General features: G+C 41.2%; 1 protein-coding gene across 4 annotated transcripts in view; it reads left to right on the forward strand.

Annotated features, from left to right (window-relative positions):
• LOC122938642 (cadherin-6-like) overlaps positions 1-25618 on the forward strand; it is a 361198-nt gene that overhangs the window by 158516 nt on the left and 177064 nt on the right. The window contains exon 1 of one of the 4 annotated variants that reach the window (XM_044294307.1): positions 7232-7344. The exons of the other annotated variants lie outside the window; for them this stretch is intronic. Coding sequence (XP_044150242.1) covers positions 7237-7344 — 108 coding nt within the window. The 5' untranslated portion in view covers positions 7232-7236. Of the gene's footprint in view, positions 1-7231; positions 7345-25618 lie in introns of those variants that run through there. 4 annotated transcript variants of the gene reach the window in all.

The following is a 25618-nucleotide window of genomic DNA, read 5'->3' on the forward strand; positions in this document are numbered from 1 at the left end:
AGAAGCTCTTTGTGCACATTTTGATCAATATTGTGTCGGCCCATCTACTAGTGACAAGGTGGCTTCCAACAGATGGGCAGATGGACAGGATTACACGGTCCAAATGGCATTCAAGCCTCCCTTAAATATACAATGCAAAAATTATATATAAACTGGATTCTATATTGCCCTTAATTTGGGGATTAAGCCCAGGAGAGAAAAGTCTGCTAGTGTATATCCCATCTTGTAACTGATTTTTGATCAAAATGTGCAGAAAGAGCTTCTAATTATGAAATAGTAAGTATAGCAGTAATACAATTCAGATGTATTCATGTTTCCATTGTTTGCTTGTGTCTTTGTGCATAGATCAGTGTGCTGCTGCATATCGTGTTTGTTTGCTTCAGTTTTTTGGCCTTTTTATGAATACTGCAGTATGTTAAGGGCAAGTAAAATATTAATGACCAGTCATCTGGATTAGATAGGTCATCAATATCTAATTGGTGGGGGCAGACTGGGCACCCACATCTCATAGCTGTTTAACCACTTCCCGACCACTCGTAGGATATAAACGTCCTATGGGCGATTGTTCATCTCTAAATGCACATTCTATAACGTCCATTCTGAGATGGCAGCTGCACGCTAATCGTGCAGCTGCTGAGCGGGGGGCCCGCTGTCAGTGATAGCAGGGTACTGCAGAGAGAAGGCAGGGACAGTTCATAGGTGTCCCTGCCTTTTAGATCGCTATATACACATCACTCAGCGGGCGCTGTGTATACAGATCAGGAAACGCTTCCTGTCCCGGCCCGGTGGTGATGTGACTGCCGGGGCCGGGAGAGTGCAGGAGCTGTCTTGTCTTCCACAGACCTCGATCAGTCCTGCACTGAGGCTGTACAGTGCAGTATTATGCTGTACAGCCTCTCTGGGGGCTGTATTTCTTCTGTAACTGGGGCTACTATGTCAGCCCCGGTTACAGAAGAAATCAATAGTGAAAAAAAAAAAGTGAAGTTAAATGTCCTCCAGAGGTCTTGTATGACCTTATGGGGGACGCAAAGTGTAAAATAAAAAAAAATTAAAAAATTAAAAATAAAGTGTTTTATTTAAAAAAAAAAAAAAAAAGGTTTCACATAAAAAAATCCCCATTTAAGTGGTAAAAAAAATAAAAAAAAATAGGAAAAAAAATAAATAAAATAGGCATATTTGGTATTGCAGCGTCTGTGACGGCCGGCTATATAAATATCTCACATGATCCACTCTGTCCGATAAACACCATAAAAAAAACCAAAAATTTTTTGTCACCTTACACCACAAAAAGTGCAACACCAGGTGATCAAAAAGGTGTATGTCCCACAAAAAATAAGCCCCTACATAAGAAAATTGTTAAAAAAATTAAAAACATAATTTTTTGTTTCAGAAATGCTATTATTGTGTTAAAGTGAAATAAATAAAAAAAGTATACATATTTGGTATTGACGCGTCCGTAACAACCAGCTCTATAAAAATATCACATGACCTAACTCCTCACGTGAACAATAAAATAAAAACTGCAAAAAAGCAGTAACATCACATAAAGTGCAACACAAGTGATCAAAAAGGCTTATGCCTCCCAAAATAGTACCAATCAAACCATCACCTCATCCCGCAAAAAATTAGATTCTAACTAAGACAATCGGCCAAAAAATAAAAAAGCTATGGCAAAATGATATTATTGTGTAAAATATAAATAAATAAGAAAAAGTATGCATATTAGGTATTACCACATTCGTAACGATCTGCTCTATAAAAATGTCACATGATTTAACACCTCAGGTGAACGCTGTAAAAATAAATAAATAAAAACTGTGCTAAAACAACCAATTTTTATGTCACCTTGCCGCATAAAGTGTAATAATGAATAATCAAAAAATCATATGTACCCCAAAATGGTACCGATAAAACATCAACTCTTCCTGCAAAAAACGAGCCCCTGCACAAGACGATTGGCAGAAAAATAAAAAAATATGGCATTCATAAAATGGAGACACAAAAACATAATAAAATTAAAAGAAAATGCTTTATTATGTTTAACTGAAACAAACAAAGAAAGTAGGCATATTATTGCAGGCATGACCAACCTGTGGCTCTCCAGCTGTTGTAAAACTCCCACCATGCCCTGCTGTCGGCTGATAGCTATAGGCAGTCTGGGCATGCTGTGAGTTGTAGTTTTGCCATCCCTGTATTATTGCATCTGTAACAACCTGCTCTATAAAAATAGAACATGATCTACCCTGTCAGATGAATGTTGTAAAAAAAAATATATATATAGAAACAGTGCCAAAACAGCAATTTTTTTGGTTAACTTGCCTCACAAAAAACATAATATAGAGCAATTAAAAATAATATGTACCCCAAAATAGTACCAATAAAACTGGCACCCTATCCCCCAAAATGGGGTCAATTTTTTGGAGATTCTACTGTAAGGGTGCATAAGGGGGGCTTCAAATGGGACATGGCATCTAAAAACCAGCAAAAGTTCAGCAAAATCTGCCTTCCAAAAACCATATGGCGCTCATTTTTTTCTGCGTCCTGCCGTGTGCCCATACATCAATTTACGACCACATGTGGGGTGTTTATGTAAACCGCAGAATTAGGGTAATAAATATTGAGTTTTGTTTGGCTGTTAACCCTCGATATGTTAAAGAAAAAAATGGGGGGGTTTTCACTGTGTAAGCCCCATAAAGTGTCTTCAGACCTGACCTGGTCCTTAATCCCTTCCCGCATTATCACGTACATGTACATGAGCGAACGTGACTCCTTGCCGCATCCTCACGTGCATGTATGTGATGGGATTGGGCGGGTGCAGGAGCTGCACCCGCCAGATCCAAAATGGGCCCAGCTGTTACTGATAACCGGGCCCCTGCTACATCCGCCGGCATTGGTGTGTGCGGTAATGCCGGAGGATTAACCCTTTCACGTGCGGCAGTCAGCGCTGGCAGGGGGTCGATGGTTGCCATGGCAGACCAAAAGACTTACACAGGCATCAAAGCTGCCAGCCTCCGGAAGCCCAGGAGATCTAACCTGAGCGCTGGGTCTCCTAGGCAACTGTCAGCGTCTCACTGTGTGAGACGCTGACAGTTCAATTACAGAATGTATTGTACTGAATTAAAACAGGGATCAAACATTGAAAAGATGAAGTTCCACAGTGAGACAAATATAAAAAGTTAAATAAAGTGAAAAAGTGTTTTTTTCTAATTAAAAAAATTAAAATTTTAAGTTAAATAATGCGTCCTTTTTCCAAAATAAAGTAAAACAATTGTAAAAAAAAATAGGCAAAAAAAGAAAAGTAGATATATTACGTATATCTGCATCCTTATAGACCGGCTCTATAAAAATATCAAATGACCTAACCCCTAAGGTGAACACTGTCAAAAAAGTAAAATAAAAACATTTCGTCACCTTACATCACTAAAAGTGCAAAAGGCGATCAAAAAGGTGTATGCCCCCCAAAATAGTACCAATCTAACCGTCATCTCATTCCGCAAAAATGAGCCCCTACCTAAAACAATTGCCCAAAAAAATAAAAAAACTATGGCTCTCAGACTATGGAGACTAAAACATGATTTTTTTTGTTTAAAAATTATCAGTGTATAAAACTTTAATAAATAAATAAAAAAGTTGACATATTAAGTATTGCCGCATCCATAACGACCTGCTCTACAAAAATATCACATGACTTAACTCCTCACGTGAACACCGTAATAAAAATAAAATAAAAACTGCAAAAAAGCAATTTTTTTGGTCACCTTACATCACAAAAAGTGTAATCCCAAGCGATCAAAAAGACATTCAAACCCAAAAATTATACAAATCAAACCATCATCTCATCCTGCAAAAAATGAGACCATAACTAAGACAATCGCCCAAGAAATAAAAATAAAAAACTATGGCCCTCAGTTTATGGAGGCAATAAAACATGATTTTTTGTTTAAAAAATGCTGGTATTGTGTAAAACTTTAATAAATAAATATAAGTATATATATAAGTTATCAACGTGTCCGTAATAACCTGCTGTATAAAAATATCACATGACCTAACCCCTCAGATGAACCCCTTAAAAAAATAAAAATGGTGTAAAAAAAAAGCAATTTTTTGTTACCTTACATCACAAAAAGTGTAATACCAAGTGATCAAAAAGTCATACCCACCCCAAAATCATACCAATCTATCCGTCATCTCACCCCGCAAAAAATTAGGCCCTACCTAAGACAATCGCCCTAAAAATATGGCTCTCAGAATATTGAGACACTAAAACATGATTTTCTTTGTTTCAAAAATGCTGTTATTGTGTAAAACTTTAATAAATAAAAAAATGTATGTATATTAGGTATTGCCACGTCCTTGATCACCTGCTGAATAAATATCACATGACCTAAGCCCTCAGGTGAACACTGTAAAAAAAAAAATGGTGTCAAAAAAGCCATTTTTTGTCACCTTACATCACAAAAAGTGTAATACCAAGTGATCAAAAAGTCATACACACTCCAACATAACATTGTACCAATAAAACCGTCATCCCACAAATAATAAGACCCTACATAAGACAGTCACCCAAAAATAAAAAATAAACTATGGCTGTCAGAATATGGAGACACAAAAAAAACCTATTTTTTTCAGATCATATTTGGTATTGTTGTGTCTGTAACAACCTGCTCTATAAAAATAACACATGATCTAAGCTGTCAGATGAACATTGTAAATAACAAAAAATTTAAATGGTGCCAAAACAGCTATGTTTTGTTACCTTGCCTCACAAAAAGTGTAATATAGAGCAACCAAAAATAATATGTACTCTAAAACAGTACCAACAAAACTGCCACGTTATCTCGTAGTTTCCAAAATGGGGTCATTTTGGGGAGCTTCTACTCTAAGGTTGCATCAGGGGTTGTTTAAATGTGACATGGCCCTCCAAGAACCATATGGCATTCCTTTCTTTCTGTGCCCTGCCGTGTGCCCGTACAGCAGTTTCCGATCACAAATGGGGTGTTTCTCTAAATCTACAAATGTTTGGCTGTTTGGCTGTTAACCCTTGCTTTGTTACTGGAAAAAAATTATTAAAATGGAAAATCTGACAAAAAAGTGAAATTTCCTTTTAATTCTTGTGAAACACCTAAAGGGTTAACAAAGTTTGTAAAATCAGTTTTGTATACCTTGAGGGGAGTAGTTTCTAAAATGGGGTAATTTGTGGGTGGTTTCTATTATGTAAGCCTCACAAAGTTACTTCAGAGCTGAACTGGTCCTTAAAATTTTGCTTCTAAACTTCTAAGCCTTCTAACATCCCCCCCAAAAAAAGGCATTCAATAAATGAAGTGGACATATGGGGAATGTAAAGTAATAACAATTTTTGGAGGTGTTACTCTCTATTATAAAAGTTGAGAAATTGAAATTTGGAAATTTTTCAAACTTTTTGGTAAATTTGGTATTTTTTTAATAAATAAAAATGAATATTTTTTTACTCAATTTTACCACTTTCATGAAGTGCAATATGTGACGAGAACACAATCTCAGAATGGCCTGGATAAGTAAAAGCGTTTTAAAGTTTTTACCGCATAAAGTGACACATGTCAAATGGCCTGGTCCTGAAGGTAAAAACTAGCTTGGTCTTGAAAGGGTTAAAAAGTGGGTTTTGTAAATTTTCTTAAACATTTTAAGAATCGCTTCTAAAATTCTAAGCCTTCTAACGTCTTAAAAAAATAAAATGACATTTACGAAATGATATAGGAAATGTTAAGTACAAAATATTTTATGAGGTATCACTTTCTGTTTTTAAAGCGGAGAGATTCAAATTCAGAAAACTTTTTCAAAATTTTCGTCAACTTTTGGATATTTTGTTTACAAGTAAAGGTAAAACACATTGACTCAAGTTTACCATTAACATGAAGTACAATGCGTCATGAGAAAACAATCTCTGAATGGCTTGGATAAGTAGAAGCTTTCCAAAGTTATTACCACATAAAGGGACACATGTCAGATTAGCAAAATTGGTCAAGCTCCTCCACCTCTTCCTAGGCCAGAGTATGTAACTTTCCTTTGTCACCAGGTTCTATGTACAGATCAGTCCTATTCTAATGAATTGGACTAGGCTGCAGCATTATTATTGCCTTGGTGATATTTGGATAACTTGTGTAGAATTATTCACAGCGCTCCAAATATGCTCACCAAAATATACTTCAGTGATGAGAAAGAACTGCCATAATAATTTTTTAACCTCACAAATATTCTGAGAGAACAGTTTGAATACGTAAGCATGTTCTGGAGTTCAAACCACACCTTGTGGCCTACAACACGGCTAGTTAAAAATATAAATATATCCCTAGATAAAGAAAGCCACACATTGTGCTTCGTACCTCTCTGCACTGGAGTCAACAAAATCATTCCGACCAGAAAACAATCAGTCAATTAATATACTTAAAGGTTATCTGCCCAAAAAATGGTGCTGTGTGTGTATCTGATATAGGATTCTTATATTGTGTGCATCTCTGGGACAGGCAGTGATTTACCGCATTTTTTGCCCCATAAGACGCATTTCCCCCCCAAAAAACTGCATTTTATGAGGCGAATACTTATGAAGCGCTTCATTAGTACCAGAGGATCGGGAAGCGGTGAAGGCTCTGTACTTACTGCTTCCTGGTCCTCGGCTGCCGGCTGTGCAGGTCTGCGCACAGTGTGAGGGAGCACTGTGACCTCACGCTGTGCGCGCCGGGTCCCAGCACAGCAGACTGAAGAGGAGTAAGACCGAGCACGAGAGGGTAGGAGCGGCGGCGTCCGGAGCAGGAAAGGTGAGTGTTTTTTTTAATTTTTTTATTTCATATGAAGTTTATGGATGCTGCTGGGGGCATATATGAGGCTACTGGGTGCATATATGTGGCTACTGGGGGCTGAAAAGAGACTACTGGGGGCATATATGAGGCTACTAGGGTCATATATGAAGCTACTGGGGGCTGAAGAGAGACTACTGGGGGCATATATGAGAGTACTGGGTTCATATATGAGGCTACTGGGAGCATATATAAGGCTGCGGGGGGCTGAAGAGAGGCTATTGGGGGCTGATATGAGGCATGGGGCTCTTATCTAAGGTCTGATTGGGGGTCATTTATATTGAGGTTTGATCTGAGGTCTTATTGGGATCTTATTAACATTGGGGGTCTGATTGGTGGATTGACCTGAGGTGTCATGAAAAATATTTTTTTCTTATTCTCCCCTTCTAAAACCTAGGTGCGTCTTATGAACCGATGCGTCTTATGGGGCGAAAAATACGGTAGATGCTTCCTGATCCTATGTGCAATCTGTAACCAACCCGATTTACACCAGGGCAGCCAGCATCACTTTGCCGTAGGTATTCTTCTGATGGGCAAACTAGATATTTGATGACAGGACCTGCTGATTTATGTCTGGCATTTAACTTTTATTTATCATGTGGATGGTGAGATGCCCCAATATGTCATCTCTTTTAGTCTATGCATAATTGCAGAAACCAAGGATGCTTACACATTTTGAGCACCTCTTCTGTTCTCAGTCAGCTCATAGTCATATGTGTGTTATAACTAAGGACACGAGGCATCGTAAGTGTCCCTGACTCTTACACTTTGATTGGAATGAAGCTGATTACTGGATGGATCAATGCATTGGTTTCTGAGAGGGTCAGAGAGAGGCGTGTGCGCCGGGAGGTTTGGAGGACTGTATATGACACATATTAGCCTGCATTTTCAACAGATGAACATTAATGGTCACATCAGTTATAATTTAAAAAATATTTTGTGTGTGCCCTTCAAGTTAGCTGCAATGTTTGCCTAGTGTAAGGCAGTGGTGTTCCTGCTGTATGGAGATATTTCAAGATGAGTGAATCCCATTCACCGCCTCTGAACGTTTTATCTTGCGTTCTACGTTCAGTACAAGCATATTCACCTTGAGAGTTATTATCAGTTTAGCTCGTAGCCAAATGTGTGTTTATGTATTTAAATAATCCATGTTCTATGATAATCTGCATGCAGATGTCTCTGTGGCGGGTGCTTTTGGTTTGCCTACCTACATATAAAGATGAGTAAATTGACTAAATTGTGTACATTGGCAGCGTTCCTCTCATTAGCTGGTAAATATCAAACCATTAGTTTTAATTTGCCTCACACCTCCAAGGTACCATTCATTTCCTAATCCTATGGAGGTCACTAAAATAGTTCTCAGGTTTTTCATGTACTATTTATTGCGTAGTCGCAGGGTTAAACAGAGACGTTTCCTGGCCTGTATTTTCTAATTGTCTGCTTAAGTAATGTCTTTTGATTGTTCTAACTTTTAACAATTAAATGTCAATGATCGCTCTTTCCTGGAATGAAACATTAATAGTTACTGGAAATAGTCTGCCCCTTGTCAGCTTATGTGGGCCAGATAATAGGATTGCGCTACCAATGGGTGAAACCAACATCTCTCCTACCCTTCCCCGCCAACCACATATTGATTTAGAGCATCACTGACTCATTTACAAACAATACCCAGGCGTCTTTTTTCTTCCTCAGTTGCTTAGAAACAGAACAGGCTATTTAATCTCCCTGTTATTGGTCAAGTAACAATTGTTTGGCAAGAATTGTTAATAATTGGAGATATAGAATGTACAAAAATGTTTTAATAGGGTTTTCTGTATTTATATTAAAGGGTTTCTACCACTTAGGTGTCACATATTTAGCTGTCAGACACTAGCGATCCGCTAGTGTCTGCTCTGGCCAACCATCCTAATATAATTGCTTTTGGGGCGGTGGTTTGGCTAAAAAAACTACTTTTATTAATATGCTAATGAGCCTCTAGGTGCTATGGGGGCGTCATTAGCACCTAGAGGCTCCGTCTACCTTCAGAAACTGCCGCCGCCCAGCGCGTCCCTCCAGCCCGCCCATCTCCTCCTGAATGCGATCCTCCTTGTGAGCGCCTGTATTCGGCGCATGCGCAGTGAATGTCTGACAGCTTCCCTGCTCAGACATCTCCACTGCGCCTGTTCCTCGGAGCACTATGGCGTCATCGCGCAGGCGCAGTGGAGATGTCTGAGCAAGGAAGCGGTCAGACATTCACTGCGCATGCGCAGAATACATACGATCGCATTCAGGAGGAGATGGGCGGGCTGGAGGGACGCGCTCGGCGGCGGCAGTTTCTGAAGGTAGACGGAGCCTCTAGGTGCTAATGACGCCCCCATAGCACCTAGAGGCTCATTAGCATATTAATAAAAGTAGTTTTTTTAGCCAAACCACCGCCCCAAAAGCAATTATATTAGGATGGTTGGCCAGAGCAGACACTAGCGGATCGCTAGTGTCTGACAGCTAAATATGTGACACCTAAGTGGTAGAAACCCTTTAAAGGGGCCATGCTTGCACACTATAGTAAAAAGTACTGGCCTATGCACGCTTCCACAGTCCTGGCCACCACAGAGGCAGGTGCTTTTTCCTATAGGGTACAAGCACAGCCACCACTGCTGGATTGCAGGGTAGGCATAACCCCTGGATACGAGCAGTGTATAAAGTGATGGAAAAATGAATCCAGCCAGCAAAGGAGGTAATATGGACGACCACAATACATTAATAAGTGTCTTATTTTAACTTTCTCTACATGCTGAAGTGAGACAACCACTTTAACGTATGCACATGTAAAGCACATGTAAAGCATTACATTTGCATATGTCACTTCAATGTAAAAAAGTTACATTAGTATTCTGTCCCCAGAAAAAGTATGACAGAAGTATGTATGAATGCCTTTATTTATTCAACCAAATACACTTAAGGCTTCCATACACTGACACTAATTTGTATGGGGACCTCCTAAATTTTTACCCGATCCTCCTTGTTCTCCTGGAAGATAAGCTGAAGTGTCTGACAGAGGCTTTCTCCGCTCTCCCCATAGCATACGCATACACGTTCAGACCAGCCAAATGTGTATATGTATGTAGGAGTGGTTAGGGAGTCAGGAGAGATAGGTGACGGCTGATCGGACGGTCGGCCAACAGCTATTGAATGTGTATGGCCAGATTTAGTGTAGTGACGTGAGCTTCAGATGCTACATCCAAAGTTGCTTTGTTCAAAACTTCAGATTAATACTGTACTGAGATCCATCTCCATACAATATTAAAATGTATGGGGGCCGATGACCCGAAGTTAGGTATTCCCGAAGTCGTGCAAGACTTTGGTAAATAACTTAAGTTTTTTATTTTACAGTGGAAACCCACTTAAAAACTTGGAACCGAACTCTGCTTCTGTTCCAAGGTACCAGTCGGCACCGAAGCCGAGTTTGGTTCAAATTTTTAAAGTGGTTTTCCGCTTTAAAAATCAACTACCGAAGTTATTCGGTCTTCGTCAATGAGTGACTTTGGCTCATCGGAGCCTATACATTGTAATAGTGTACAGAGACGGATCTCCGTACAATATTAATCCAAAGTTTTGAACGAAGCAACTTTAGATGTAGCATCCGAAGCTCACTTTGCTCATCACTCATACATGGATTTGAATAAATACCCCATGCTTCTAGATTACCATGTGGGATAAATGCACCAAGTAAAGAGGAAGCTGCAGTCTCTACCCTTCTGGTCTGGCTGATAACATTACAGAACTACATATGTGATCATTATCTATACAACCATGTAGCACCCCATTAAGCTAAAGATTAAATAGCAAAGGTTCACTTCATATTCATTCATAATTTTCGGTTCAGTTATCTCACATTGATTATTCACAAATAATATATTCCTGCAGCTTTTGTTTGGAGACCATATGGTTGGTCAGTGTCTGCCTACAAGTGTCTTGTCCATGCAGCTATGTAATAGCACACAATTCTGTGAGTTATGTCAGTGTATTCAAGGAGCTGCTGTTGAACATGCAGCGACTTCATGCTGCAATCTAATTATCACATAGTCATATGAATCAATTTTTATATCTTCTGTGCTCTTGCCAGCTCTTGCCAGCATATGATTGTCCCATTGATGAGTGATGGCATACATTGAGAACAATAGGATACATCCCCTTAAGTGATGCAGGATAATATGGAATTATTAGATTTCTCAGTTAAGGTGGTTGAAACGTTTTATATTTATGGAATATCGTTTTCAATGTTCTTGTGATCTACAACGCATTAGATGACACCAGGAAAATGTTTGCGAATGTTCATACGTGCAAACTAAGGAGTCAACATGATAACAAAGAGAACAAACACCCCAAAACAGCTGTTTATGGATGGATATTTCCCATTGCCATTTTCTCTTGTCATGTCCCATGTCCTTATACAGCTGGTGTCTTTAAGGAGACTTAGCAGACTGCCTAAGCTGCATCCCGGGCATGGCTCTCAGCCAGCCAGAATCCTACCTCATACTCACGAGGCTGTCTACGGATGGATTTTTGGGCTTGGCTATTTTCCCTTGTTGTGTCCCAAGGTTTGTTAAAAAGTTGGACTTTGATAAAATCCACTTCCATGAGGTGGCTCTAGCAATATAGTTCTCTTTCCTTGCCAGATACCTCCTTGTTTATTATTTTCTCATGGAGCATTGGCAATAAGTCTCCATGCATGGCCATAGACTAGAGATGGCCTTGCGGCTCACCCGGCGGTCGTTTCACGGTCGACTTTGCCCGTTCGCTATTCGTTGAACATGCAAACATATGGCGATGTTCTCATGCGCCATATTATTTTGCATTGCACTGAACTTTGACCCATGACACATCCATCAGGTGGGACAGGACAGCCAATTGAGACGTTTCAGCAAATGGATACACCCCCACCCAATAACAGAACCCAATCTGGCAGCCATTTTACATTCTGTGTTTTGCCAGTGTAGGGAGAGGTTGCTTTATGGAACAGGGACAGACTGTTAGGGACACCAAACACTAGCTAATAGGGCCACAAAAGTCCTTTTAAGGACTGGTATAGGGGTGCTATTGATATGTGTGATATACTGAGGGTTGTGATATACTTATAATATACTTTCTAACATAGAAAGTATATTATAGTGCATTTGTATTGTGCAGCAGTTGTGTGCGGTTCTGCTGCGATACCACAGCTATATAAAGGGACAAACGCTATTGGAATAACTAATTGCAACTGGTGTGATATACCTGTTGCCCCCCAAAACATGATTGAGGTGTTTGATATCCACAAAATACTGATTGAGGGATGCGTTATACCTGTTTCTACAAAATACAGATAAAGGGGTTCTATATACCTGCTTCCACAAAATACTGATTGAGGTATGCGATATACCTGCTTCCACCAAATATTGATTCAGGGGTTCTATATACCTGTCTCCACAAAATACTGATTGAGGGGTGTGATATACCTGCTTCTACAAAATACAGATTAAGGGGTTCTATATACCTGCCTCCACAAAATACTGATTGAGGGGTGTGATATACCTGCTTCTCCCCAGGTGAGACGTTGCCATGCTGTGCTGCAACTGTTGTGCCTGGAAGCCAAGAGCCACAACGTTCCTGCACTTCTTTCAGCTCCGCGGTAACAGGCCAGTAAGTGGCTAACCCCGCTCAATTTGACAGTTGGTAAAGTGGTGTGCAACAACGGTGCCAATCTGCTGAGCGCGCTGAAACAGGGCAAAATGAAATACTTGCCGCGCATGGCACACGTCCTGAACTTAGTCGTGCAGCGTTTCGTTGCCAAATACCCCGGGGTCCAGGACGTCTTGCGGCAGGCCAGGAAAATCTCTGGCCATTTTAGAAGATCTTACACGGCCATGGCTCACCTTGCTGACGTTCAGTGGCGACACCACCTGCCCGTCAGATGTCTGATTTGTGACAGCCTGACGCGCTGGAACTCCATCTTGTATTTGCTTGATAGGCTGCTCCAGCAGCAACGTGCGATTAACGACTACCTGTACGAACTCTGCAGCAGGACAGGTTCTGGGGAGCTTGGTTTCTTTTCACCGCGCCAGTGGCTGCTCATGTGCGAGACATGCAGACTTATGTTGCCATTTGATGAGATCACCAAACTGGTCAGTCGCAGCCAGGGCACCATCAGTGACATCATACCTTACACCTTCTTTCATTGCGTCATGTCTTTGAGCAAGCTGTCGAAGAGCAGGAGCTGGAAGATGAGGAAGTCACAATGCTAAATGAATTCCCGGGGGGGCTACTTCATCTGAAACAAGTCAGCAGGAGTCTGAAGAGGTGAATGCCTAATGTTTTGGGCCTGTACTCCACTGGCCTGCAGTAAAATGGTTTTCCACTGACTGCCTAATACACCTCCAGCCACATAATCACTTATTCTTTTTTGTCAGGTGAATGTTTAATGTTTGGGGCCTGTAATGGCCTACAGTAAAATTGTTATCAACTGACCGTCTAATGTACCTCCAGCCATATAATCACTTGTTCTTTTTTGTTCGGTGAATGCATAATTTTCGGGGCCTGTACTCCACTTAATATAAAAACGTATATTTCTTCTGAAATCCCTGCTGATTTTAGCTTTTCCAACCTGTTTTCTACTTTTTCCTTTAATTGATACTTTATTCTTGTAAGTGATAAGCATAATTTGATTCAATGAATTTGAATATTTGTTCATTTCTCACTTCTGTACTGTGTTAGCATAATTGTATTAAAATCCGTCCATGGAAAGGATTGTATTCTTAGCCAGTAGAAACTGCAAGCTCCGTATTCTGTCCTACTTAGTAATTCAGTTGCATTGCCCTAGAAGAGAAAATGCCAATGATTCAAGTGAAATGAAATCCCATATATATTACTAATGTGTCAGCAACTAAGAACATGTCCTTTTAGAGGTAAAGGAGGCTGAGTGATGTAGCAACACTTGCTTCAAGGAGACCAGGACACCATTAGTAGGCTATTTAAATGCTGATCACATCACACCATCAAAGGGGAGAGGGGTGTCAACAGTTTTCCTGAAGTTAGCAATGAGGTAAAAATAAGCTGTTATTTTGCAGGTTTTGCACCACATATCATCACAGTTGAGTTATTGTAGTAACTTGTGTCTCACCGATACAGTCAGAATCATATTTGCACATCTAGTCCCCATGACCTGCATGTAATTGCATCCTATATCAGCATTTTGTTGGAGAACAGTATTGTTTACTGAATAAATTTGAAACTCTCCAACATCCGAATGAAACGGCGTCTTTATTTTGTTACCGGTTAAAAGTACATATATGAGACTTCACCACCCTCCACCGCAGGTTAACATGTTTCAAACGCAATGTTCTTAATCATAACCTTCTGACGTGTGTAACACCTGGGTAGAAGTAACCCACGTCCACCAATAGGAAAAGGGGAGAGAAGGGGGCAACAGTGGATGGAGGAACAATCAACCCCAGATACACACCTAACAATCTACTTACTACCACCAACATGGCATTTAACCTTTTACATCCAGTGCATATAAGCAGTGCCTATTTCTACACAATAACTTTCCCACATTCATAAGATAATATTATCACAAAGAGGAAAGAAAATGTATAGACTGGAATCATTAAAAACATAGTATAAAAAAACAAGACCATATCTTGAGTATAATCATATGTAGCAACTCCAGAAAAACCGAATTACATAAACAGCTTACTGGACCCTGGTCTGAACAGAGACCAATAAATGCTGTCCTCCTGACAAGTGCTGCAATGTTGAATGACTAAGTTTTTAATCCGTGTATATGTAGATCTTATAAAACAGATGACCCATGCTGACAATACACCTCCTCCTATTAATATATGTAAAACAGAGACAAGTGTACTAGGCGAGAGTTGTTGAGGTACTCACAGTTTTTGCAGTCATAGGTCACAGTTAGTGTTGCTCACGAATATTCGAATTGCGAATTTTAATCGCGAATATCGGCACTTCGAGAATTCGCGAATATTTCGAATATCGCAAAATATATTCGTAATTGCGAATATTAGATTTTTGGGAAAATAACAGTTCATGCGAATTTTCATGCGAAAATTTAAATGCAAATTTTATGCGAATTTTCACAATCAAGAAAATAATGCCTGGAGATCATGAATTCGTGAATTCTCGAATATATGGCGAGTATTCGCCCAAATATTCGTGAAATATCGCGAATTCGAATATTGCCCCTGCCGCTCATCACTAGTCACAGTCCGTTGGTCACGGAGTTCAGTCTGCCACCTGTTACTTGCGTGTATCATGCTCGTTTTCCACAGTCGTTTGGTGTCTTTATCGCGAGGTTGTATCCAAGTCTTGCTTCCTTGTCACTGTGTTATCGCGAGTATACCTCCATCTTTCCGTTCTTTACAGCTGGCTGCTCTTAGCAATGTTAGGCAATTCATTCCTATGCTGAATCGATTCTTTGTCGAAAATATTTACTACCGGTAGTATTCTAGTAACTTTTTCTTGAAAAGGCACTGAAAAATATTGAAAATTGACCAAACGCGTTTCGGAGTATAATTGGGGTCTTACTCCTTCCTCAGTGGTAGTTTTATAAATCTCCATGTGCCCTTTTATACCCTCTAAGCTCCTCCTCAAATTTCAGGAATCCCAAAAACTCGAGATGGAATCCTGATTAAACTCATAAAAAATCCTCATATGGATAAAAGTTCATTCTTTATGTCATATTCATCCTATAATCCATAATCCACCGATCTGCAATAATACTCAACCTGAATATAGAATGAGACATCAGTGCCGGCTTCAATTAAGCGGTCATATCGAACTTTCTTTCCAACTAAGTTCGTAGTGAATTATCGCTCTATTAAAGGGTTTCTACCACTTGCATATCACATATTTGGTGATCAGACACTAGCGATCCGCTAGTGTCTGATGTAGCTTACAAGCTAATTATTACCTTAATCCGTTCGGCCCATACCTCAAAAAAAGCACTTATATCTTTATGCAAATGAGCCTCTAGGTGCTATGCAGGCGTTTTTCCAGCACCTAGAGGCTCCGTCTACCTTGCAGTTTGCCGCCCATCGCCTCGCTCCAGCACGCCCATCTCTTACCGTATTCGATCCTCCCCCTGCTTCAGCCTTCAGAAATCCCGCGCCTGCGCCGTTCGTCGCGGCATTCGGAGGCATTCGGCGCAGGCGCAGTCAATGTCTGACCGCTCCGTGCTCAGACATTTCCACTGCGCCTGCGCCGATGTCATCGGCGCAGGCGCAGTGGAAATGTCTGAGCACGGAGCGGTCAGACATTGACTGCGCCTGCGCCGAATGCCGCGACGAACGGCACAGGCGCGAGATTTCGGAAGGCAGAAGCAGGGGGAGGATCGAATAGAGTTGAAGATGGGCGTGCTGGAGCGAGGCGATGGGCGGCAAACTGCAAGGTAGACGGAGCCTCTAGGTGCTGGAAAAACGCCTGCATAGCACCTAGAGGCTCATTTGCATAAAGATATAAGTGCTTTTTTTGAGGTATGGGCCGAACGGATTAAGGTAATAATTAGCTTGTAAGCTACATCAGACACTAGCGGATCGCTAGTGTCTGATCACCAAATATGTGATATGCAAGTGGTAGAAACCCTTTAAGGTTTGACTGCGAATATATACAAGAGTTTGGAAATTATTCAGCTATCTTGCACCCGGGTATATAGAGTGAAACAGCAACTGTCATGCACATTTTGATCAATTAACCCATTGTGACCATCCTGGACAAAAGACCATATACACGTTTATTGCCAACAATTGGTGTTTTTCTTATGTGAGTCCTATTGATTTGCGGAATTGCTCCAGCCCATACTTACCTGGTGTAATATCCTCAGCAACCTTGTAGTATTGGCCAATACTTACATTTTATCATGTTTTCTGTTTTTGTTATTAATGTGAATACATTTTAATCTAATTATTAATATCCTGCGTGACCCATATAATTGTGAGTGGCGATCATTCTATTTTCACATTATCTATTTGGTAAACGGGGGTTTACAACTGATTGTGCACCTGGACAGAATTCTCCACACTGAGTAGAGCCACCCATATCTGAATTCCAAGTGTACTAGGCATTTTATATATGAAAAGCTATTGGTATAGGTATATCAATTATCTTTTCAGATTGAGTCCCAAAGGAAAGCGGGTAGTCAATCTGAATATCCAAAAAGCTTCCCGTAATAATATATTTTTCTTTAAATTGCCACCCCTAGGGGGGAGTGACACTTTCTCGATCGCGTATGCCCAAAAGCTATCCACATTTCTGTTATGTCTATTAATAAAATGGTTTGCTGCGCTAGATATTTCTATAGCTCGGGGATTGGTGATGTAATTTAAATGTTCACGTATCCTACCTTTGAATTGCCTTCCGGTACTACCCACATACATCAAATCACAACTAATGCATCTTACAACATATATTACCCCTGTAGAATTACAGTTCAGATAATTTTTTATATTGGCACTGGTTATATACACTGAATTTAATGTGTTAAATGCCATGTTGGTGGTAGTAAGTAGATTGTGAGGTGTGTAACCTGGGGTTGATTGTTCCTCCGTCCACAGAACCTAACCTGTTGTCTCCCCATTTCCTATTGGTGGACGTGGGTTACTTCTACCCAGGTCAGAAGGTTATGATTAAGAACATTGCGTTTGAAACATGTTAACCTGCGGTGGAGGGTGGTGAAGTCTCATATATGTACTTTTAATCAATAACAAAATAAAGACAACGTTTTATTCGGATTCTGGAGATTTTCGAATTTATTCGGTTGTGAAAAGGATGGGTCCGGTCTACTCCGTGCACCGAACATGTATGGTGAGCTGGAACTATTACACTTATAATATTGTTTACTGAGTAAACTGAAAGTGACTTGGTAGCAGGAGCCAAACATGGGTGTTGAAGCATATATTAGTGTTCAGTGGGCACCATTGTCAACTTAAGGGTCACTTACATACGGCACTTAGAGCAAAATCAGCCGTACATTTAACCCTGACCATATTTGTAAGTTAGGGAAATATCAGAAGCACTTGCCACCACTGCTTTGCAATAAAGGGTTCTCCCACAAAAAATATGTATTCTACAGTTTTCAAACCAGCATCTGGATCTGAATACTTTTGTAATTGCATGTAATTAAAAATTTAGAGCCACTGAGATATTCAATAAAATGTATCTGTATAGCGCCACCTGCTGTTCTTTTCCTTATTTTTATGTCCGGCTCATTGAGAAGGCCACACATGTTCAGTTTCATCCTTCAACTGCCTCCTGAGCTGTGATAGGGAGAGCATGGACACGCCCCCTGACCTGTGATAGGGAGAGCATGGACACGCCCCCTGAACTACAGCAGAAAAGACACTCCCTTGAGCTGTCAGCTTGATATGAATCTAGCAGAGCAATGCATGGAGAGATCTCTGGATCTATGTGAGGTGCAGGGCTGGTTCTAGCTTTGTTAAAAAGAGATTGTCATGTACCATATGATATCTGATTTTCATTTTTTACATTAGTCATGGGATAACCCCTTTAAAGGGGTTGTCCGGGTTCAGAGCTGAACCCGAACATACCCTTATTTTCACCCCGGCAGCCCCCCTGAGCCTAGCATCGGAGCATCTCATGCTCCGATGTGCTCCCGTGCCCTGCGCTAAACCATGCAGGGCACGGGCTCTTTTGTTTTCAATAACACACTGCCGGGCGGTAACTTCCGCCCGGCAGTGTGTTCGGTGATGTCACCGGCTCTGAGGGGCGGGCTTTAGCTCTGCCCTAGCCGTTTTACTGGCTAGGGCAGAGCTAAATCCCGCCCATCAGTGCCGGTGACGTCACCGGGGTTCCTGTCAGCCCCATGGACAGCCCCGGTATGTCCCCGGAACTCCTAAAAATGCCTTTGCCCTGTGCACTTTAGCGCAGGGCAAAGGAGAGCATCGAAGCATGAACTGCTCCGATGCTCCTGTCAGGGGGGCTGCCAGGGTGAAAATGGAGGGATGTCCGGGTTCAGCTCTGAACCCGGACAACCCCTTTAAGCTTTGCTACTGTCCTTGCATGGTTCTGAGGGACATACATCCATGTGTATGCCAGCCTAGAAAGCATCTTCAGAAACATGAGTTAACAGCTTATTGCCTGGGAAAGCTTCAGCCAGGGGTTCTGGAGAGCAGAGGTTCCCTTTATGACGTTCATATGTCCTAACAGGACACATAGAAAGGGGTTCTCTCGATGAATGAACTATTTTCAGATGTAAAGGTACTCTTGTGTGTTTGTTATAAAAATCTATAGGGAGCCTGTCAGCAGTCTCGTGAAGCACATGCTCCATGACTTTGGTCCCAGGCTGAAATTTTAGTTTGCGCATGGAGTGACCCTTTAATTTTTTATTTAACATTACATGTGCAGTGGCCGGGTACGGGGGGATAATATTCTGTATTTGTTCGTGACGCCAATTGCAGCGCGCGCAGGGTACTATGCCAGGGCCCTTCCAAGATGTTATAATGCACGTCCCAGATTAGGAATGCCAATGTGGTGTAATGGCCTATACTGTCTCTGTAGTTTGGTGGTAGTTGTGTCACGGTATCTCCTACAGCCGGACTCCTGGCTCACTTGCAATAAATTTGAGTGTAATGATAGTAGGAGTAATATAGGAACTTTGCAGAATAAATGATGTCCAGACCTTTAGATAAAGTTCAAACGTTGCTTTACTTGAGGTAACTTGCATCCAAATGGTATACAGCTTTGGTCTCTTTGTCCCAGCAGGTTTTGGCAAGGATTGGCAGGAATGAGTACTTCTGCTTTAAATGTACGGTAACTTCTGCTGTGTGGGGATATAGACTAGCTGAGGAGGAATTGTCTTCTCCTAGGCACTGGACTCATCTCACAGATGGATTCTCAGGGGATGCTTTCTTCCTGGAACTCTGGAGGTTGTCTGTAGTTTCTGCTTTCCTCATCCAGCAGATCTGAAGGTGCTGTAGCTTGGAATATGGCCAAGTCTCAACTGAGACTAGGTCCTTGCTGTCTTCCTTATGCAGAGGGTTCAGTAAATCTGGATCTAACAGTTTTTTCCCTCCCTTGCTGCAGAAAGAGGGACTAGCCCACTCTCCACAGCTCAGATACACTAAACTGTAGTTAGTACCTGCCAATGTGTTGCCACCTACTGGTAACCAGGCTAATTACATGAACAATTGCATTTAATGTAGGTTTGTATGCACATTTGTAGAAGACATCATGTAAATTATATCAGATGACAGTATAAAGGCTCTTAGAAGATAGTAGCGGGGTAGAGGCATGTAGTAACACAACTTTGGGGTGTTACACATGTAAAGGATTGTGTCAAATCCCTTCCATGTATTTCTTTATGTAAATCAGCCAGACAAGAGAGCACTATTTCGGGCTTCCATCAGTACAGTGCAGGGTACTGGCTGGCTGGATGGGATGCCTTCAAATGCTATTCAGAGGTGAAACTGTTTTCCGCTAAAGAAACATTGCATTGTATGGGGACTGATATTAGCTCATAGCAGCCAAACTAGAGACACCCACCTGTAGACAGCATTGTTTCTTGCCCCTCATCATAACAGAGTAGGATACTGGCTGATTGGATGAGATGAGTTTGACACAGCTCAGAAGAGGAAACACAGCTGTCTACGCGTGAGGGTCTTTGGTTTGGCTGCGATAAACAAATTTGTGTACTCATTCTCCATAGAGAATTGTCTGACAGATAAGTCTCCGTACACTGTGTCTGTTCAGTGAAAAACAGTACCCCTACCCAGCCTTGCTTACTTCTAAAGCTTTGTCTGTCGCTGACATTCTGTCATTTTATTCAGGATCCTGGTAGATAAGGAGGAATGGTATTAGGTCTAGGTCCCGCTCAAATTGGAGACTGTAAAAACTGTGCCGTCCTGCAGAGTGATGGCTAATAAAATAAAATAAATCTTTTAAAGGGGACTTGTCACCATAAAATGCAAGGCAGGCAGCATGTTATAGAGCAGAAGCTGAGCAGATTGAGAAAATATTTAGTTTATACATTTATATCTCTGTTTTTTCTGATTTCACTGTTCACAGGGCCAGTCTTATTTGTGACTGACAGCACAGGGTCAGAAAAAGCAGACTGTTGCATGTATAAATGACAAGTTTTACTAAATCTTTTCTCATAAAACTATACTTCAATCTGCTCAGCTAATCCTGCTCTATAACCTGCCGTCTGCAGATTTCACTGGGTTTTGTGGTGACAGGTCTTCTTTCAATGACACAGTGAAAAGATTTTCTTGGACTGTGGAACTTTTCCTGAAGAGTATATGAGGATTTCTGCATTCACACTTGGAATCTATTATCTCGTTTGATTACAGAAGACATTGAAAACCTTCGCTGCTCGCTATTTTTAGCCTTCAGCTAATTGTACAAGACTTGATTTCTAATGGAAACATTAAAATATCAACATTTGTAAGGCAATCAATTTAGTAAGCTTATTATTCTTTTGGCAAACCCTGCAAAAATTCATAGCCTGACGAAAAAAATGATTGTTTTAAGATTGTTGTATGTGTAAAATCTGGAGATCTGGAACGGAAGCACGGAACAGAACACTACGGAAGCACTATGGAGTTCTTTTTGGGGTTCCGTTCCGTGTCTCCGCACCGCAAAAAGATAGAACCTGCTCTGCGATCCCCATGCGGCTGCCCCACGGATGGTGCCCGTGCATTGCGGACTGCAATCTGCGGTCCACAGCATGGGCTTCACGCGGTCGTGTGAACAAGCCCTAACATTGTTATTCCTCTGAGCAATGTGTACAGATCATTTACAGAGGTTAGGAAGCCGGGGAGAAAAAAACATTTCTCCTTTACCCAGTGTGAACATATAATGCGTGTCCAACATAACATAGGCGGGAATAAGTGCTTTAATAAAGTGTAATGCATTGCGTGTCATGCGGTAAGAGGAGCTTTCGTAAATAAAGGCAAGATTTCCTCCCTTGGTAGGATTCCAGAAAATAAGTCAGTTTCATCTGTTTTCCACTCTTGAGATTATCTTGGGCTAGTAGAAACTTATAAACATAAATTGTTCTCATGATGGCTCCCCACGGCATAGCCCGTAGTGATTTATAGAATTCGGTATGATGATAGAAAGCCGATGATGCATCTACTACACAGCATGTCACACACAGGTCTATCAGCTTCAAGCACTTAAAATATCAAGGGGTCATCTGTCAGCAAGCTAAGGATGCAAGTTTACCTACTGCCTTATGCCCCGGGGAGTAGTAAAAAGGCTGCTACCTGCTGAGAAGGCATGATGTTTTATTTAACATCCAGTCACGGATATCTTTATTTTTTCAACCAGATTGGATTGCTTTCTATCCTTGCTTCTGAGTGCTCCCCCAGCGAAGATATTCTGTTAACTGCTGCTGAAGTCATCATAATTTAAATTAGATGACAGATATCAAAAGCAGTTTTCGTCCTCTCTACCAGCGAGCACTATGCACACGTTGCTTTATTACTCATCGGTGCGCCCTTGCTAGACAGTTCAAGGCCCTGCGCTGATTTAAAAGGCGATATTTCTCCCCAATTGTCAGCCATCACTTTCATTCTGTTTAATGAATCAATTCAGGATAATCTGCTTTCACTTGAATATAGATAAATTGTCATATATGTAAATATCAGTGGATCGCATTGCAAGCTTATTTACCATCTGCTGTGAAAGAAGAAGATGGACCAGGGGTATAAGAATTCAGATACATCCACACAAGACATATTTTGGTGTGGAAAATCCACAATGAATCCGGAGCAAATTCCACATGAGTTCCATGTGGATTTTGCTGTGGATTTCACACTATTGCAATGCATGAAATTTATGGTGTAAATCCCCAGCATATATTGGAATATTTAAAATCTACACCTCAGGGCAAGTTATACACTGCAGATTTTCTAGATAAGGTATACCCGAACAGGATCCTAAGGAGGGCGTTCACAGATGCGATTTGCACTCCCTAAGACAACACTGAAAAATGTTTGAGTGATTGGAACTTTTGGTTCAACTCACCAATAAATCAGGAGAATGTGGTAAAAACTTTGGGGAATCCAACAGACAGACCCAGATTTAAGGGGTTATCTCACTTCAGCAAGTGGCATTTACCACGTAGAGAAAGTGAATACAAGGCACTTACTAATGTATTGTGATTGTCCATATTGCCTCCTTTGCTGGCTTGATTCATTTTTCCATCACGTTATACACTGTTCATTTTAATTGTCATGACCACCCGGCAATCCATCAGTGGTGGCCGTGCTTGCACAATATAGGAAAAAGCATCAACCTCTCTCTGGTGGGCAGCACCGTGGCAGTATGCATAGGCCATCTCTTTTTCCTATAGTGTGCAAGCATGTTCACCACTGCCGGTTTCCAGGATGGTCGTAACTCTGATGAGCCGAAGTCAGTTATTCACGAAGACTTGACCAGTCAGAACTGAAGCCGAGTTCGGTTCCAAATTTTAAAGTGGTTTTACACTTTAAAAATAAGCTAAAGAAGTTATTGTGCAACTTCTTGAACAACAGACTTCGGCAGATCAGAGCCCATACATTCTAATACTGTACAGAGACAGCTCTCCGTACAGTATTAATCCGAAGTTTTGAACAAAGCGACTTTGGATGTGCAGCATGCTGGGGCTCCCTAATGAGGATGTGCACGTGAGCGTACTAGTGATAAGGTGCCAAGGATAGTAGTCCTCATGGTTTAGTTGTCCTTTGGTGCCGGCAGTGCAGTGGATGGGAAGACAGCACAAAATCCTCCGGGGCACTTTCTGTTGCAGGGAACACCAGCCAGATGTTGGTTGAGGTGCCCTTGATGGTAATTGGTGTAAGGTGCTTTTGTGGCTGGGCCTCTGTGTTCGTGACGCCAGCACCGTAAGTTGCAATGAGGAGGAGAAGTGTAATGATGAGAGAGGCAGTGGTTGAACCCAGCAGGAACTTTACTTGTCAGATGTAGTAAGGCATCCAATAACATCACTGTCTTTCATACAGATGGAAAAAAGGATAAAGCTGCAAAATCCAAATTATCAGGCTACTTATGGTCAAGTGCAAAGGTTACCTCCAGCCCACTTGAGTGAAGGATAATGTTCTTACTTGTGTTTGGTGCCTGGTCATGCCCTGATCCCTCAACCTTTCACTATTAGTTTAGATCCTCTGTAAATGAGTATTCTGACAGATGGCTTTTCTGTCCATGATTATGATGGTGCTGCTGGAAGCCTTGAACCTCTCCACCTGATGTAAAAGAGTCTGGAGTCTGATAAATGACAGTTACCTTTCTTTGTCAATATAGTCTTTAGTTCAATGATCCAACAACCCAAGGACGATCTCCCTCATGGCAGTCAAACTCTCTACTTCATTATTTGAAAAGGTTGTGGTCTTCAAAGTGATACTCCACTTGATACCCTGGAAGGGTACTCTACAGCGTAGGATCCTATAGTTCTGATTTGACTCAATGGTTGAAACCAGTTAGTTTTCCTGGGCAAGGCCCAGGAGGACAGAGACAAGACTGTCTCCTCTCCTGCCTCCTAACTCCTCCACTCCTATTCTCTACTCCCCTTTCACTTCCTGCGTCTGCACTATATAAGTAGTGTGTTAGAGACCTCTAGTGGTGAAAAGTATGTAGCGCGGGTTACCAGCCTGAAATATGGATTTAGCAGCATAGACAAAGAAATAGTATAAAATAACATCATATTACACAACAATTTGGAGTGGACCATACACACAGGAGTGGGACACTACAGATGTAGCATTTGAAAGCTCACTTCGGTCATCACTAACCTCTATGCTTCTATCTGAGACTCTCTAAGCAGCTAGTTCAGAACTCACCACGGGTTAGCACAAGGATCTTAATGGTCAATAAAAAGCCTAGGTTTCTGGGCCAGCTCGGGTTGCTCTTTTCAGGGCAGGTGCCCCGATTTTACCAGTGATAGGGTTTAATATACAGACACCCAGCTAGTGTATAGCACCAGAATTAGACCCCGTAAACAGGTACAGCCAAAAAAACTTACACAATGCATTTATATCACATGAATCACACAAAACCAGTATATAATAAAAGTAATGTTTTATATGTAGTACTCCCTACCTAGCTGAATGGTACACTGCAGATTTTCCACACACAATTTCAGTATGGAAAATATACATTGTATCCGCCTTCAGCAGTACCCTAAAGGTCCCTTTACACGAGTTGACACACTAGGTAATTATTGGAAGTAAACTGGTCCCGATACTTGCCTACTCGTTACAGTAGGTGAAAGCCCCATTTACAACGGTAGATCAGTAGCACCTTTAGACTAGTCAGTTATCAGGAAGAAGTGTTCTCAGGAACATTAGATTCATTCCTGCTTCAGATTTGTAGCTGACCATCCTTTACCTTAGAGAAAAATGAGCTCCTTAACCTAGCCCTCTATCTGAATACAGTGGTCAAGGTAGTGTGACCTCATGGCCCCTATGGCTTTGTTCATACCTATCAGTTTGTGGGTTGTTGTGACCATAATGCCTCATTCACACGTAAGGGTTTTGGTCAGTGATTTCCATAAGTGATTTTGAGCCAAAACCAGGTGCAGCTCTAGATGCAGAACAGGGGCAGATCTTTCCATTATTCCTCATGTCTGTGGAGGCTCCAATCCTGGTTTTGGCTCACAATCACTGATGGTAATCACTGACCAAAATATTGGTGTGTGAGTGAGGCTGAAAAGTGCATGTAAAGAGACATTGAGATGGGCCATATTGATTTCAGATGTATTTTAGGGATGTTCAGAAGGTATCTGTGGTATAATCAGA

Source organism: Bufo gargarizans, chromosome 5 (assembly GCF_014858855.1).
Source record: "Bufo gargarizans isolate SCDJY-AF-19 chromosome 5, ASM1485885v1, whole genome shotgun sequence".
NCBI classification, from domain to species: domain Eukaryota; kingdom Metazoa; phylum Chordata; class Amphibia; order Anura; family Bufonidae; genus Bufo; species Bufo gargarizans.